Source organism: Excalfactoria chinensis, chromosome 21 (assembly GCF_039878825.1).
Source record: "Excalfactoria chinensis isolate bCotChi1 chromosome 21, bCotChi1.hap2, whole genome shotgun sequence".
NCBI classification, from domain to species: domain Eukaryota; kingdom Metazoa; phylum Chordata; class Aves; order Galliformes; family Phasianidae; genus Excalfactoria; species Excalfactoria chinensis.
In genome coordinates this window covers 4,506,691-4,521,874 of record NC_092845.1, presented here as the reverse complement: position 1 = coordinate 4,521,874, position 15,184 = coordinate 4,506,691, and the positions used below count along the sequence as shown (strand labels likewise).

The 15,184-nt window shown below is 41.4% G+C and overlaps 1 protein-coding gene across 2 annotated transcripts in view; it reads right to left on the bottom strand.

Annotated features, from left to right (window-relative positions):
* The window catches only part of ZBTB44 (zinc finger and BTB domain containing 44), a 31,020-nt gene that overhangs the window by 6,700 nt on the left and 9,136 nt on the right, over window positions 1-15,184 (bottom strand). The window contains exons 3-7 of one of the 2 annotated variants that reach the window (XM_072354885.1): window positions 14,573-14,743; window positions 9,319-10,389; window positions 6,451-6,535; window positions 2,243-2,406; window positions 571-871 (exon numbers count right to left, since the gene is read on the bottom strand). In XM_072354885.1, coding sequence (XP_072210986.1) covers window positions 571-871; window positions 2,243-2,406; window positions 6,451-6,535; window positions 9,319-10,389; window positions 14,573-14,588 — 1,637 coding nt within the window. In that variant the 5' untranslated portion in view covers window positions 14,589-14,743. The remainder of the gene's footprint in view (window positions 1-570; window positions 872-2,242; window positions 2,407-6,450; window positions 6,536-9,318; window positions 10,390-14,572; window positions 14,744-15,184) is intronic. The other variant, XM_072354887.1, reaches the window with a different exon arrangement.

Sequence of the window (15,184 nt, the reverse complement as noted above, 5' to 3'; positions counted from 1 at the left end):
TACTCCTTTACACTGTTTAAAGACACCACCCTCTGTTAGTCTGATCATTTAGCAATAAGTTACCTAGAAAATTAAACAGGTATGGAGTCATGCAATCTTTCCACAATATCCACCAATAAACAAACACTTCACAAGAACTCACAGGTCTATTCCCTCCATAAGCAAACAGTCTGCAGACAATGTTTTGAATATTAAATCATATACAGAACTCCACAGACAGTATAGAAAGTCACGGCTTAACTCCATTAGCCTGCCCAAGGATACAACTGAAGATATAAATTAAGTAGCCCCGAAGCAGTTTCTGCATATCACTGGGTTCTTCAGTGCCCTCCTATGAAGTTTATACACTGGAAAACAGATCAGATACAACAGATAGCGGTGCAAGAATGAGCGTGACTCAAATTAGCTGGCAACCTGATGGGAGGCACAGCAGGCTGCCCTGAAAGCAGGAAAAGATGATTTAGGAAAAAAAGAAAATAAAGGAAATAGGAAAAAAAAGAAAAAGGAAAAATAAAACCAAACCAAACCAAAAAGCAAGTTTCCCTGTTAGGTTTTTGCTGTGCACCTCACCTGCTCTGGAAGTAGTTTGCTAGCTCTGATGCTTCATGGTTCAAGCTCCGCAGGTGAACGATTAAATTTCCAGAGTTGGTGAACATGGCGCCGCATGTTTTGCACTCGTAAATCCGAGGCTTGCGGATAATGTGCCGGGAAACCCGCATGTGGTGTTTATATTCCCCGAAGGAAGTGAAAGTGGCACTACATATCTGGCACCGGAAACAGCGTTTACCTTCGTGCTTCAGGCGATGCATCTTTAGCGAGTAAGCTCGGGTGAACTTTTTCCCACAGCGGTCACACTGAAATGGTTTAATGCCTGCAAAAAGAGAGCAGCAAACGTTCAGCTTTTGGAATGGCAAAATCCTTCCAGATTTCTGCTAGCAAAAGCACAGGAGCGGCGCCCAGTCGCAGAGAAGCGCTGATTTAGGAAGAAGCAATCCCGTTAACTTTAAAATGGCAAAACAATCAGCACATAGCTGCGATTTCTCAGAACCAGCTGCTAATATTTCATCATTATGTAACCCATCTTTCATGCTTACATTTCTTCTTCCTCACAGTTTCAAATGAACATAAGTTTCCGTGGATTAGACCATGATTAAGACGATGAGCCACAGCCAGAAAGGATCTGATGCAGCTGTCATCTCAAAACATCTTTCAATTCTTTTGATCTTGGGAGCTTCTTGTGCCAGACTGCTTCCCAACAATGCAATTAGCAGACTACCCCTAATTGCAATGGCTTTTCCTTGCCGCCTGTGGCCTCAGAGCAGTGTTCTGTTGGGAGGGGGGAGGGGGATGACATTGTGTACAGAGTTCCCCTGTAATGCAGCAGGAATGGTGATAAAAAAGTAAAGCAGCAGCCTTTATATTGTGTGGGAACCATTATATACAAGAATTTTCAGCAACCTTGCATGGCAGACAACTCTTTAAGGCGGTTTTAAGTTCACACTTTGCCTTTTTTCTACTTCTAATTTAATCATTCTGTTACCAGTTCATTTCTCATTTATTACAGGCACCAATAAAACCCCAAAACATGTGAGCTTTGCAAGATGCTGCAGTGCTTGAGAGGATGCAATCACACCCAAACAGGACTATTACTACATAAAAGACTGAATCACCAAAACGTTAAATAAAGACTCTGAACTCCAGAAAGTGTGGAAATCCAAACATGAGGCCAAGAATCTGGAATATGGAGCTCTATTCATAATAGGGCTGTCAAGGAATAAAGAAGATTTTTTCAAAGGGCTGAATGTGCATCAGTCCGTGCTGTTAATTCCTCTGGTCTTTCACTCTGCTTTCCTTATGTTCAAAGTGAGAGCTGAACTTTTAATTGGGGCTTTTACACAGAGAAAGCTGTAGTTAAGGCTACACTGAAACTCCTTGTTAAGCATGTGAAAACAAGTTAATATTCTAGAATACCGTCTCGTGGAGCTTTTCAAGCCTCCATACTGTTCACAGGCACCTATTTCCTCAGATAGCAAAATCCCTTCATCTACTTTGCTCGTGTGAAAACACTTCTAACACTTCCGAGGTCTGGGAACAAGCATTCAGTGAGCCATACCTCTCTACCCAATTCACTTGCACATGGCATGCGATTAAAAAAGAACTGTATTACTGTATTTGCGGCACTGTGAGCAAACTTCTGCACGTCTATGTATCAGTAATTACTGGAAATAGCACCATTCCTTACCTGAGTGGATAAGCATGTGTTGTTTTAAGTTCTGAATGCGAGTGAAGCGGACCCCGCAGGTGGGACACTGAAAAGGTCTATCTGGACCATTTGGGCTGGGTCTCTCTGTGCTGCTGGTAGAAGGAGCAATGTAGAGTTGGTAGGGATACTGAACGTTCTCCAAACTACAAAGAAAAAATTCACTGATTTACAAGCAAGCTAGAGAAAAAAAATTAGAAGCCGTGCCGGTGGAAATCTGAACCTTGAACATATGAGAAGGAAAATAAGACTGGCCTTTTGCATTGCTGTTGAGATCTGCATTTACGTGGCAAATCTCTTTCTCTCTACAGCTATATGTCTGACCTGCACCCTGAGTTTTAGATTCATTGAACAGACACAATAGTTTGTGTTTTTTCCTTTACACAACAGGTCTCAACACCAGCTGAATGTAATTCTCAGGCGTGAGCATGTTATCACGCATGTTGATGATTTACAACCAGTCAGGAATCCCTGAGGAAGAATTTAAAGAACTGAGTAAATTGGCAAGAAAAGGTTTATTTTGCAGTTCCAATGATATTTACAAAGGAAATTAAAGCCAATTCATTTTCATTTCAATTCACGTCCCATGAACAAACATTAGCATCTACAATTACACTGTCCCAAATTTAAAATATTAATCTAATTCATCAATACTTTCCTTTATCTGATTCAACCAGCTCTATCAGAATACCTCAAGCATGGTGCTGAAAACACAGCACGCAGACTATAACAACAGAACAATTTAACTTTCAAAGTAATTCATTTAAGACTAATTGCTCCTGCACAGCCTCTAGCTGCAAACTGTTTAAGTGGTATAATCCAGGTCCTCTGGCAATGCAATTGCTTCACCAAAGGGCACAGAGAAAGAAAAGCATCTCTGCTGGTACAAACAGAATAACAACAGGAATTTGTACTTACCCGGGATTTCCCTTTCCTGAGCATTAAGCTCTACCTTTTATTTTTAATCAAGATAGACATTTCAGCTTGCTCACAGCCTGACAGATCAGATGGCACTGGCAGCAGGAATCTGCTCTGACCCCGAATCTCGCCTGCAGGTCACAATCACCGCAGCAAGAACAATGGATTTTACTAAACTCTAATGTCTTAAATGCAAGGTGAAAAAAGTACAACATTGTCTCCTGTTGAAGACAGTCAGAAGGTCTCCCTAACTGAACAAATCCTTTGGCTGGAACATCCACCTCAAGCCCACTTGGTTCGTTTCTAGGTAAGGTTGTATTTCTGCATACTGATAATATTACCCCAGCAGGTGTCTCTCACCCACAGTAATGGAAAAGTTGGTACCAGGTAGCACAAACCAGATGCAGCAGCACAGCTCTGGCTGCAGCCTGACCACGTGTTCAGTCAGTACTGAGCAGGAACTGCAAATGGGCCAAACTGGACACAAAATGAGTCCTGGGGAGCCATCGAGACAGGCTTAAACTGCACATCTACAGCAGACTTTGGCTATAAGAACCCATTGCATGTCCTGTTATTAGAAGCCTGCTGAGAGCTGTACTGATTTTTGGAAACTGAACAAGCAATTTTATCGTCCTTTTCTACTTTTTATACATAATTGGGTCCTAAAGAGCTGCGGAAAAGGTAGATGCTGGTAAACTTGCTGACTTTTGCTAAGGGGAAAACTTTTACAAAGGAAGCTAACAGCTCACATGCTGCATCTGACAGAATGGGGTCCAAAAAAGATGCCTCACCACATGCACCTGCAACAGATGAGGTTATATTCAAACATGGGATCTGATTTGCCTAGTTCAACTTCTGCCGCAAACTCTGGCACTCCTGCTTCTCTTTGTGAGCAGATCATTAGACAAAGAACCGAATTTACTCAGATGGGTAAAAAATTGTAAGCAGGCTGAAATATCTGTGACATAGCTGTGCACCTTAGCACAGCAATTACATTTAAACACAATCATACTGTCCCTTCCCAGCTTCTTTTTGCTCGCATACACTCAATATCTCATGACTCTGAATTTGTGACAAATGAGGCATTTACTAGTTGAGATTAGCCTAACATCTGAGAGAATTTCTCTCACAGATGTATACAAAGATAGATATGGAATATACTAGCAGGTTTTTCCCCTTTTCACCCACAGATTACATATATCTTCAATGATGTAGAACTAAACACTGGCAAATGTAAATGCCAGAATGCTCAGTGAGCCTAAAAATGTCCTGTTTGTAAACAGCAAGTGCTTTAGACAAATGGAGGCTCTCATTATATTGGATGTTACAAGTCTTGTATAACTGTCTTTGCAACCTCTTTTTCAATGCAGCCATGAACGTGATACAGAGACTAACAGTTAAACCGGCCAAAGCTGTGTTACAAAGCTGTCAGAAAAGCGTGCCAGAATCCAAAAGTGAAATACCAGGGAAAGAACGTAACAGAAATCATTGTGAAATGGTGATTCTCATACTTAACAGATCCCTGCATGCCTGTTAAACTGACCACGCTTACATGTGACCTGCTCCTCAGAATGCTTTCAGTTTGTTGGGATTCTATTAAAAACACTGCAGTGCCTCATTTAATGCACCCCAAACTGTGCATCCCAATTGCTGCACAGGCGATGACAGGCTGCGTTCACCTGCTGATGTGCCCATCCTGTGCTTGAAACAAGAATTCAAAAGCTCAGAGCTTGAATGGCTGTCACTACATGCCAGAATGCACCGCTGCAGCCTAACAGGGGGCATCATGAACACATGCATGTGAAGGAAAATGTCTTATGACTTGAAAGCATCACTTCACTCATTTAACTGGACAGGAAACCTTAGTTTTGAGTCTAAAATTTCCATAAACTCCCATAACTACCAGTTCTTTTTCTTTCTTTTTAATAGGAAGAATGTGCAACGTGTTCAGTTTTATGATGGTTCCGATAGAACTCTGAGATCAGCTCATTTCAAACTCGGACACAATCTTTGCAAAGTCCTCTTTCCTTGTCTGCATGAAAGTGATAGAAATTCTCAGTGTTCAAAGGACTTTATATATTCTGAATTTTTCCACCCAGTTGGTGCGGGAGTTCTATAAATTCGATGGGAAATTTCTGATATAAATCACTGCAGAAAATACATATGTCACTTGATTTTGTAATTTAAAATCTACTTAAAAAAAACTGGGATTATCTCTAATGAATGCCACATGTGTTCCTACTACCAATTCAAACCCCAGGCATTGGATATTTATTCACAGTGAGGTTTTCTAGCAGATCCATAAAATCTTCTGCCGTACACAGAATCATTTCTAGGCAGTTATTTTCCCTTCAGATTTAATCCTATGATGAGACAGTTTCAGATGGAAATGGCAGGGAAGATTTTAGAGCTTTGAAAATGCAGCTCTTCATAGTTATCTCCATGGAGTTTCACTTGACACAGATTCTGGAACAACTCCCAAAGGTTGGCACTTCTCAGATCAACTTGTCTAACAAAACACTATGCAAAAGCTAGCTTGTCAATATTTTAAACCCTCTGCTTAGAAACATACACCACACCTGACACATATGACAAAAGCAAAAGAAATAACGTGCACACCCTTGTAAGCCAACTGCAGGTGCATCACTTTGCTCCAGCAGAGCCACCATACATCTTCCACTAAACAGACCCACTTGAGCTCTGCCTTCTAAGCCAGCCTGCCCTTACAAGGGATCCCCACAGTAAATTACTCATCTCAACACAACAAAAGGCTGCTGAGTATGTAAAGCACCTTGGTAAAAAGCTACAATGAAAGTTTGGGGAAAAAAACTACAAGTTTGCCCTGCCTACTTTGTGTTCTATGGCAACAGAAATGTCTGAGGAAGCCACAACCAGCTATTCTATTTTGTTGTTTCTGAGGCCTTACATCAGCTTCAGCACGCATGCAACAACCATACCTGTCTGACAAGAAAGATCTTTGTACTATTATTTATTAATATAGAGCAGCAATTAAGAAATGGCAAAAACATGAGTATCTTTCTTCAGCAGTGTAGCCTGGAAATAGACAGGAAATGAAAAGCAACAAGTAAGCAAACTGACTTTCATCACCTACATTCTTCTAAAGCATCCGATCCTTCAGGCACTGATTGTACTTTGATCAACACAGAGAAGTATATGTACGAACAGCTGAACACGCTGGGATTAGGGCTGGGTAGGTTAATTACAACATACCACTTGCTGCAGAACAGTTTGCACACTGCATTGGTACATACCGATCATCATCATCCGCATGAGCGTTAGCCCCAGAGGTACTCTGCAGTGTGGGCAATCCCTCCGTAACCCCCTCATCCATTGAGCCTAGGCAAAGAAAAAAGGGCAACTTAATGCAAATATGTGTTCAAAAAGGGCTGAGGGGGGAGGTAAATACACATACAGCTTGCTTTGCCAAATCTCTGAGAGTGAGTGCTTCCTGGGTGGTGAGATACTAAAATTATCTTGGGAAAATCACTTAGAAAACTGAGAAGCAACGTGTTCCAACTTCAACTTCTCCTCCGCACAGATTATCTAGTAAATGGACAACTCAATAAAGGGCAAATATTTGGCACACCTAGAAAATGAAAAGAATCTATGTTAAACGCAGCCAGAGTTTATAAAACACATCCAGTACTAACAGAGCGAAGCACAAACGATACTTTCACCTCAGGGGAATATTTCATCTGTTCTCAAGACTTCGTGAGCAATGGAGTTCAGTTCTGTTACTTCACAAGGCTTCTGCAACCCAAACCTTCTCGGGGGCAACTGACAGTGAGGAAATGTGCATCTCCAGCAGCTTCAAAAGAACAATTTTCTAATCAATTTTATTAATTTTCCTACGAGCTGACAAACTATATTTGGGAAATTCAGCAATCTGTGCAGTTACAGCAGTTAATTCCATTCTGATTTATCCTTCTTTCCTCGTGCTATACTTAACTGAGTCGACTAGAAAATAATTTCAATTCCTCATAGGTTTAATGTTATGCCTTCACCCCTCCAATGGAAACTGTGTTAATGAGTTATGAAAGTATCTTCTCAGACATAGCTATTACTGTTGCTATAATGACTTATTTATCAAGGCCCTGCTTCACATCTTCTGTATTATAAAGTGCCTCCAAATACAATAAATTGCAAATGAATAATTCTTGAAATTGCCCAAAGAGCGAAGAAGAGCTTTTTGCAATATCAGAAAGGCGAGAATACTTTTACAAATGCATTATAAAACACTGAGATAAATAGGTGCAATTATACAAGGAAAATTTGTTGAGAGAGGAGAAAGCTGTACTTTAACGTATCCTGCTGCCTTCATTTATTGTTCTTTATGTTACTGCATGAAGAAATACATCTTTGGGAGGCAAAAGGTGCTTTAGGAGCTACACAGCACACCTTATCATATATCTGATACATGCAAACTGCTAAAAATGACAGCGCTGTTTCTCTTAGAGAAAAACGTGAACAAAAACTGTTATCAGGACAGCTAATAGTATTATGCAAAGACTGCTAAACATTAATTCAAACATTCAAGGACAAAGTAGAGACTTCACACTGAAGATTTAGGGCTGGCTAGCATACTGTCTCTCTATATAGCCCTTTAAAGAAGAACATGCTGTACTCATGACCCCAATAATAGACATTTTAAGCTTAAGCATTATCATCTGTAAGGCCTGAGAACCTCCACACTGTACAAATGGGCAGCTACATGGCCCTGGTGAGGTCTATCCTGTGCTCCTCCTACAGTGAGTTAACAGCTGAGTCTAACACAATGTGTTTTGGAACAGACCGCTTTTTCTGGAAGCTACCCATAAAACAAACTTTTAGTTTTTAATCTATGCTCTATTCTGCCGAGCTACATACAAAGATTTAGCAATCCTTAGCTCAGATCTGCTCCTCAAGAAAAGGTTAACAGCACTCACTGCAGTAAATAAAACATTCTGATTTGGAAATCGCATTACTGACCTAAAATGTCAACACAAGAGCTACGAGGATGGCACAAAGGGAGGATAGTTTCATTTCTTTTCACCTGAGCTGCTTTAACAACACAGACGAGCCTAGAATGCTCAGCTCCACTTCTGCAGAGAATGCACCACAGCGCTGCGCCGACCAAAGAATTTATGCAGGCTGCATTTATTTACTTTATTTGAGTTTATTTTAATTAACTGACATGGCCTCTCATGTAAACACTACTCGGATGAAGCAGACCAGCACATTCTGCATCACTATGGTTTGCTAATAAAATCGGCTTTATTAAACATCTTTCAGTAAACAAACTCTACCAAACGCAGGTCAGGCCACTTAACTGGAGGCAAAATAGCTGGCTTGGGCAAAATTTTGGCAATTAAACCACATGTGTTGCAAAATGCCTGTCTTCTGACCTGCTAACAGCCATTCAATGCATTCTCTGCAAAGAGAAAAAAAGACTATTACAGTAACTACCTTTAAATATTAGCCATTAATACACAACAGCCTGGTAGAAGAGCCCATAACTAGCTTCACATTGCCTTCATGGAAAAAGGTTTCTCACAGCAATTGGCAGCACTTGAAGAAGCAACTTGAGAACCGAATCCCACAGAAATGGAAAGATACTCAATATTATGACTGTGTGGTTTTGCCTTCGTCTGGGACATTAAGATGACAGTGTTCCACCACTTATTTTGCAAACCTTCTTACAAAGGCTCTCAGTCATAACTACACAAGATTTCATGGCTGATGCAAAGACCCGTTCTGTCCCTCTGTGGCTATAAGCCATAAGCCTTTCAAATTTGGTGATACAATTTAACTGAGCTCGTGCCTTGTGATATCACTGCAAACAAGATTTCTGTTTCTGCAGCCAAGCAAGCAGAGGTAAAATGGGGTTATCAGTGTCTTGTGAATAACCAAGAGGTCTACCACCAGTCTTACCTTCTTAGCCGTGCTTCACAGTTATCTCCAGAGCTCTGAGTCCCATATTCCCACCATGGTTTATATGTAGCATTTAGTTAAATAGATAAAAAATAGTTTGACAAAAATAAAACTTAAACCTGAGCACATTTCCCCCAGTAACCCCACAATTATTATTATACGTGCACGTATCTACTCGCACATGTATCTAACCCCAGAAATGGTCATACCTATAGAGGATGATTGTGGGCTGATCAGGAGATCCTCCTGAACCTGCTCGCTTCCTGGGACTGTCTGCTGGTCACTCAGAGAGCTCTGGGATGCACTGACGGGCTGCGATACTTCCTCATGCACCTCCTCATCACTTAACCTCTCCACTTTGACACGAACGTCTTCCTCAATCACAAGGGGCGAGTTGGCTTTTGTGCTCTCACACGTCACATAATCTGCAATTCTCCTGTTTGACTCCGAGGGTCCGGGCATGTCCAAAGTCCTAGAGTTCTCCACCTGCTTCACTTTCTCAGACTGAAGCCTTCGATCAATCCCGAAAGGAAAAGTCCATGGAAAAGCTAAGGAGGAGTCTACGGGCTGATTTCTGGACTCTGGGTAAGAAGTTGAAGGATTCAGCACTTGGGGGGAATTTGTTTGTGTGTTACACTTGACAGGGCTCTCAGGAGACATAACTATGTAGCTTTTGCGCTTCCTTCGTGACTCTCGGCAAACAGGAATAGCTCTTTCCACTACACTGCATTCAGAAGAAACGGGAGAAAGGCTGCCATCTCGAGAAGTGAAATTGCAGTTTGCATTATTCTCCTGTCCTGCATCCAGCACTTTCTCTTGCTGGCTGTTGGGCGTATTCCATAAGATGCTCGACTTCATGAACTCTGAGCACGTGCTGGCAACACTGAACATTTGCATATAGCTGGCTGCTGCCAGCACATCAATGATGTTTTCTGTATTAATGGATAACGTCGCTGTGTAAGCGTACTCCAGAAGAGGAATAAAACCAGTCACTGTCACATGGTGCAGGTCCAGCACACTCTTGCTCTCATCTTCTGCTTGGCCAACGAGTTTGGAACGGAAGAAGTCACTGCAGGCTGCCAACACCACCTTGTGAGCCCTAAAGATTTTGTCCTGGACGCGAATGGTGATGTCACAGAAATGTCCATCGTTGCGGAGCATGTTCAGCTTTCCAAGCATCTCCTGACTGTGAGCAGGGGAATTATGAGTGAATGTTTTAACACCCATTTTTTCACCTTTCTGCCAGCGTTCTTTCCACATACGAGAGATCACGGGTAGCCCTAAAACAAAGAGAAAAGCTGTCACTTTCATTTCTGGAAGCAGAAGTTAAGTGGCTTCATGATTACAAGACTATACGCAGAATATTCACCAGAATTCCCTAGGGTCACTCTTTCTTTCAAGATCCAGACTGTACAGCAGATTAACTCTACAGAAATGCAATTACTTAAAAACGCAGACAAAATTATTTGCAGTCTATCTCTAATATCATCTTCCACGTTTCTGCTAATGTCGAGTCAAAACAAACTCCCTGCGCAGCTGAAAGGAATACAAGTATCGAACACTGAGATGAAAGCATCTCTGAAACCATCATCTGTGTAAAAAAATCCCTTTTTTTATTCTCTGGACTCGGGAAACTATTGCTCACAGCTCTTAAACCTGGGAGAATTTGTCAAATCATTCTTTTAAGCAGAATCGACTTTTTATTGGTCCACTTACAAGTGTGAAGGAGCAGGCAAATATCCCAGAGAAGGCATTTAATAGCAGAAGAGTCTTAGAGAAACTATAGCGTGAATTTTCAGAGGGCAGAGTTCAAACTAGTAAACCCAAACTAACTGCCTCTACTAGCAAAGGATAGAGCACGTATACAAAAAAAATCCAAACCCAACCCTAACTAAGTTCATATGTTCACTCACACTGTTTTTGAATTATTCCACTGTAAAGGAAAAACAAGCTGTAATGTTAAACCTTCTTAAGGCCCCCAAGCTTCCATCGCAGTCTTCTGTGTTCTATGTGACTCACACAATTAACATGATACAGAAATATCATCTGGTGAAGTTGGTGGTTGAACATCAGTAACATAATTGGATCTGATTATTTCCTGGAGTCAGTCAGCTTATTCACATCATCCTTTGCTCTCCCCTTACACGTATACAAAGCTGCATCACACTTGCAAACTGCTCGTGTGCAGCTTTACAGATACAAAGAGCACTGCAAATTTGGAACAACCTACCACAAATCTCAGCACGTATTTCAATGGCAGCTGACAGAGCCTACCCTGTTCTACAGGGCTTCTTGTTCCTTTGATTTCACTTTTGATACTGCAAACCCTCTCACATAGAAGAAAAATAGCTATTCTAGAGAATAGACCAACACTTGATATATATAAAGCTTGAGTGAAACTATAAACACCGTTTGGATTTGAAATGAAATTTCACACTACTGCAAAAGAAGAAGTTAAGCACAAGCAAAACACTCCTCAGTCAAAGAAAACATATTGACCTCAAGAGGCTTCTGAAGATCCAGACTGTTTGATCTCCTGCATGAATCAAATGAAAATCATATTTAATTGATCTCAGACCCAAACTCTGCAGTAAAATCTTGTAACAGCATATTCTAGAATGGCCTTGGATACCATTCCTTCTGAATTCCTGAGTAGCTACAGCAGCACAGTGGCACCTCAGAAGCCCAGAACCACCACAGCTCAGGAATTGGGTTTGAAAAGATGAACACATGCACAAGGACTACCAACAGCAGAGCTGGCATTTGGAAATAGCACCAATACTTAATGGTAAACAAAGAGAAAAATTTAAGCAAGCAATCTCCTCCCAATTCTTAAATGCCTAGAAAACCAACAAGCATCTTCCTTCTCCATTCATCTGAATGAGTAATGCTCATCCCTCCCATCTAAGAGCTCTATTCTGCTCACCTCCTTCTGGCTCCCCTTGGAACCACTGCTTGTCCCGCTTCCCCTTCCTGCCCGCCTCTCCCTCTTCAAGCTTCCTTTCCCTTTCATCTTTTGCTTCCTTGACCTTGATCTGGTTACAGAACTTAAAACAAAATAGCGGAAGGCAGTGATGTGTAATAAATTCATTTACATTTATTACAGGAGCAGGGTGCCTACCATGAACACGGGATATTGCTCTGCTAAGTCACTTCTGTAGCTGACTTTGCCCCTTGTCCCTCTGACAGGCCACCATTCAAACAAGTGGCTCCTACACAGGCTGCAGTGCTGCCAAAGGATTCTGTATGCATATGCATGTTATTTTCAGAACAATCTGAAGAGGTGAAGGGGAAACGACATCAGTTACCTGGAGCTCAGAAGCTGGTGAAAACGTCAAATACTTTTGGAAGGTAATTTAAACAAGATGAAAGTATTTTCCACATGAAAAGATGGGCATGCTAAAGCCCAGATAGGTCACAGAGGGGTTCAATTCTCCTTTTTAATCTTTTATTTGCAGAGGGCACCTTTATAACTACAGTAAATCATAGTGATGAAAGAGAGTAAAGGGCTGAGACAGAACAACTTCACCTCAAGTTTGACATCTGTGCAATGTCAATTCAAAATGACATTTCTTTTTGTCTTATTATCGACTATTAGATACACCCTGACAGCAGCAGTTAGATCCTAAGGTGTGGGGTGCTACATTAAGAACCACAAACCAACTAAACACAAAAGTCCTGGCACAGACTGCATCTGGATAAGACACAGAGGCAAAAAAAAACACATTACCAGTCAACATCCCACCCTGCTACACAGGTACTGCATCCCATTCACCCTCAGTGTCAAACTGGTTCGTACAGTCAAGGTTATAACTGAAATTGAACTGCTCTTAGTGTGTACTTAATTTCAAGTTTGCTCTTCTTACTTGAGACTTGAAACTCCTATGGAAACATCCTGGCACAGATACTTTCCACAAGAAGACCTTCCCAAAACTCAGCTCCGCACCCCCAGAAGTTGGTACCGAGGGTGGCAGAAAGTATTTTGTGATCAGAATTCATAGAGGTGGCCTGAAATACTGCAGCTGACAGTTGTGATTAGGTCTGTAAATAGCCTACATAATTTTCAGATGACAGATCAACTCCATACACTCAGACCCATTTAACAGCTGTCAAAACCACATAATGGCAACAAGTGCCACAACCAACTCTAAATCCTGAGCAAATTAGCAGGGATTCAGCTAAGTTCCCCATAAGCCCTGTAACAGTTGAGCTTTACAGAGCCCAAGTACAAAGGCTGCATCCTCATCACAAGGATCTGCCAAAAAGATGAGCACATCTGGAAATCCTGAGCTGTGCCATGACCTGCGATATTTGTACCTGCTTGGTATCAATCAAAGCAAACCACACGAATAAAGGATACTGAGAAGTAGGTACAAAAGCACACATTCTTTCACTGTAAGTTCTCTGACAGACTTCAGAGCATTCATTAGCAAAGGACTAGGAGGAAAAGCATTCGATATCTTCTCTTCCAAAACAGTTACTTTGGATTGGGAAGTGTCCACAAAACATGCTTCATATTCCTAACACACCCCTTAAGTTTTCCCAAAATTAATAGAGAAGCCACAACTGTAGCATGCCATGACAACAGAGGAATAAGGGCATGGCAAAACCCTGATGGCACTTACAGCAGTGACTAACATTTTTAGTAGCAATGATCATGTAAATCTTTAACGTGGATGGAGAAAGAACAACTCGGATGACAGAAAAGTGGATCTGCATGGCACAGATCTGGTAGGTGCATGTTACTTCACAGAGCTGGTGGAAGCACTGAGACCAGTGGTGGGATGCCAAGAAGAGCAATTTATTCTACAAAATGATTTTATTGTAAATTGAGATGGTAGGTCAGCTGCAACAGAAAAGTTTTGAGAGAATGAAAGCATTTACATATCCATTTTGATGGAAAGCTGATGTAATCTTTGCAGTAACAACAGATGCCATTCCCCTCCATTGTGACAGCAGAGCACAGATCATCCTAGACAGGTCTGCTTGACTGGAACTCCAGCTTCGAGCTGAGAGTGTGCCAATACTCCTTCTCCTTAAGATGCCACAGCTCCGAGTCATTTATCATGTCTGCAGTTTATCATTTGAAACCCAGATACTGTTTTTGGCAACACTGCCGTAATTGCTGTTGTTCTAATCCATATTCTAATCAACCCAATTAACTTTAAGGTACATTCCCAAATTAGGAACGAGCAAAAATGCACCTGTTCACGATTTCAGCTTTATCTATTGATATATTCAACAAGGTTTAAGGTTTGATCAGAAACCAATGCTGCTGCTGAATGCACTGAACTCGAGCCCTCCATGTCCCAGAACACGTGTTTTACTCTATGCTGAGTGAAGTCATAAGCAACACATGTGAAGCTAATGGAAGAGTTCACATTTCTGTGCAAATTCCTAAAATAATTACAATTCTCAGTTCTGTCCTCAGTTTTTGTCATGATGAGCTCAGGACCCGCTCACCAAAATTGTTTGTCATCCTTATTCATCATCTGGTAGTGGGTTCCAAAGTTCTGGCTGAGCAGAGCGCTCTTTCAAAGCTCCAGCAGCCCATCCCTTAAGTGCCACTGCTCTCCTGGCACGCAGAGAGAGAAACATTTCCACTTCACATGGCTGGCTTGACTCAGAGCAGATCTGAACAGAAACAAAGAGGCCTGTGAGTTACATCAAACCATCCTGTCAGAGACCCTGATGATAGCAATACACTACTACTAAATCTCTGCTGAGATGCAGGATGGGGAAAGGCACTGTTTTTTTGCAACCCACTGCACACGTTGTTGTTAGCTTCGTTTCCACAGGTTGCTATTCTATTTATTCCTCAGTTTTGAGGTTTTATTTTAAACCATGGATGTTGAACAACTACACGGCACAATACCTGCTGTTACAGACCGAGAATAAATCAGATATTTACTTAGCTGCAAACATTTCAGTTACACTGGTTCTATAAGATAACACTTGAAACAGAAAGTCTACAGATGCCAGAGTGAGAAGATCAAAGTCTTTCTCATGTTACAAGACTGCCTGTGTGCAAAAGCAGCACCATTTGCTGGATACATGAAAAAAGCAATGTTTACT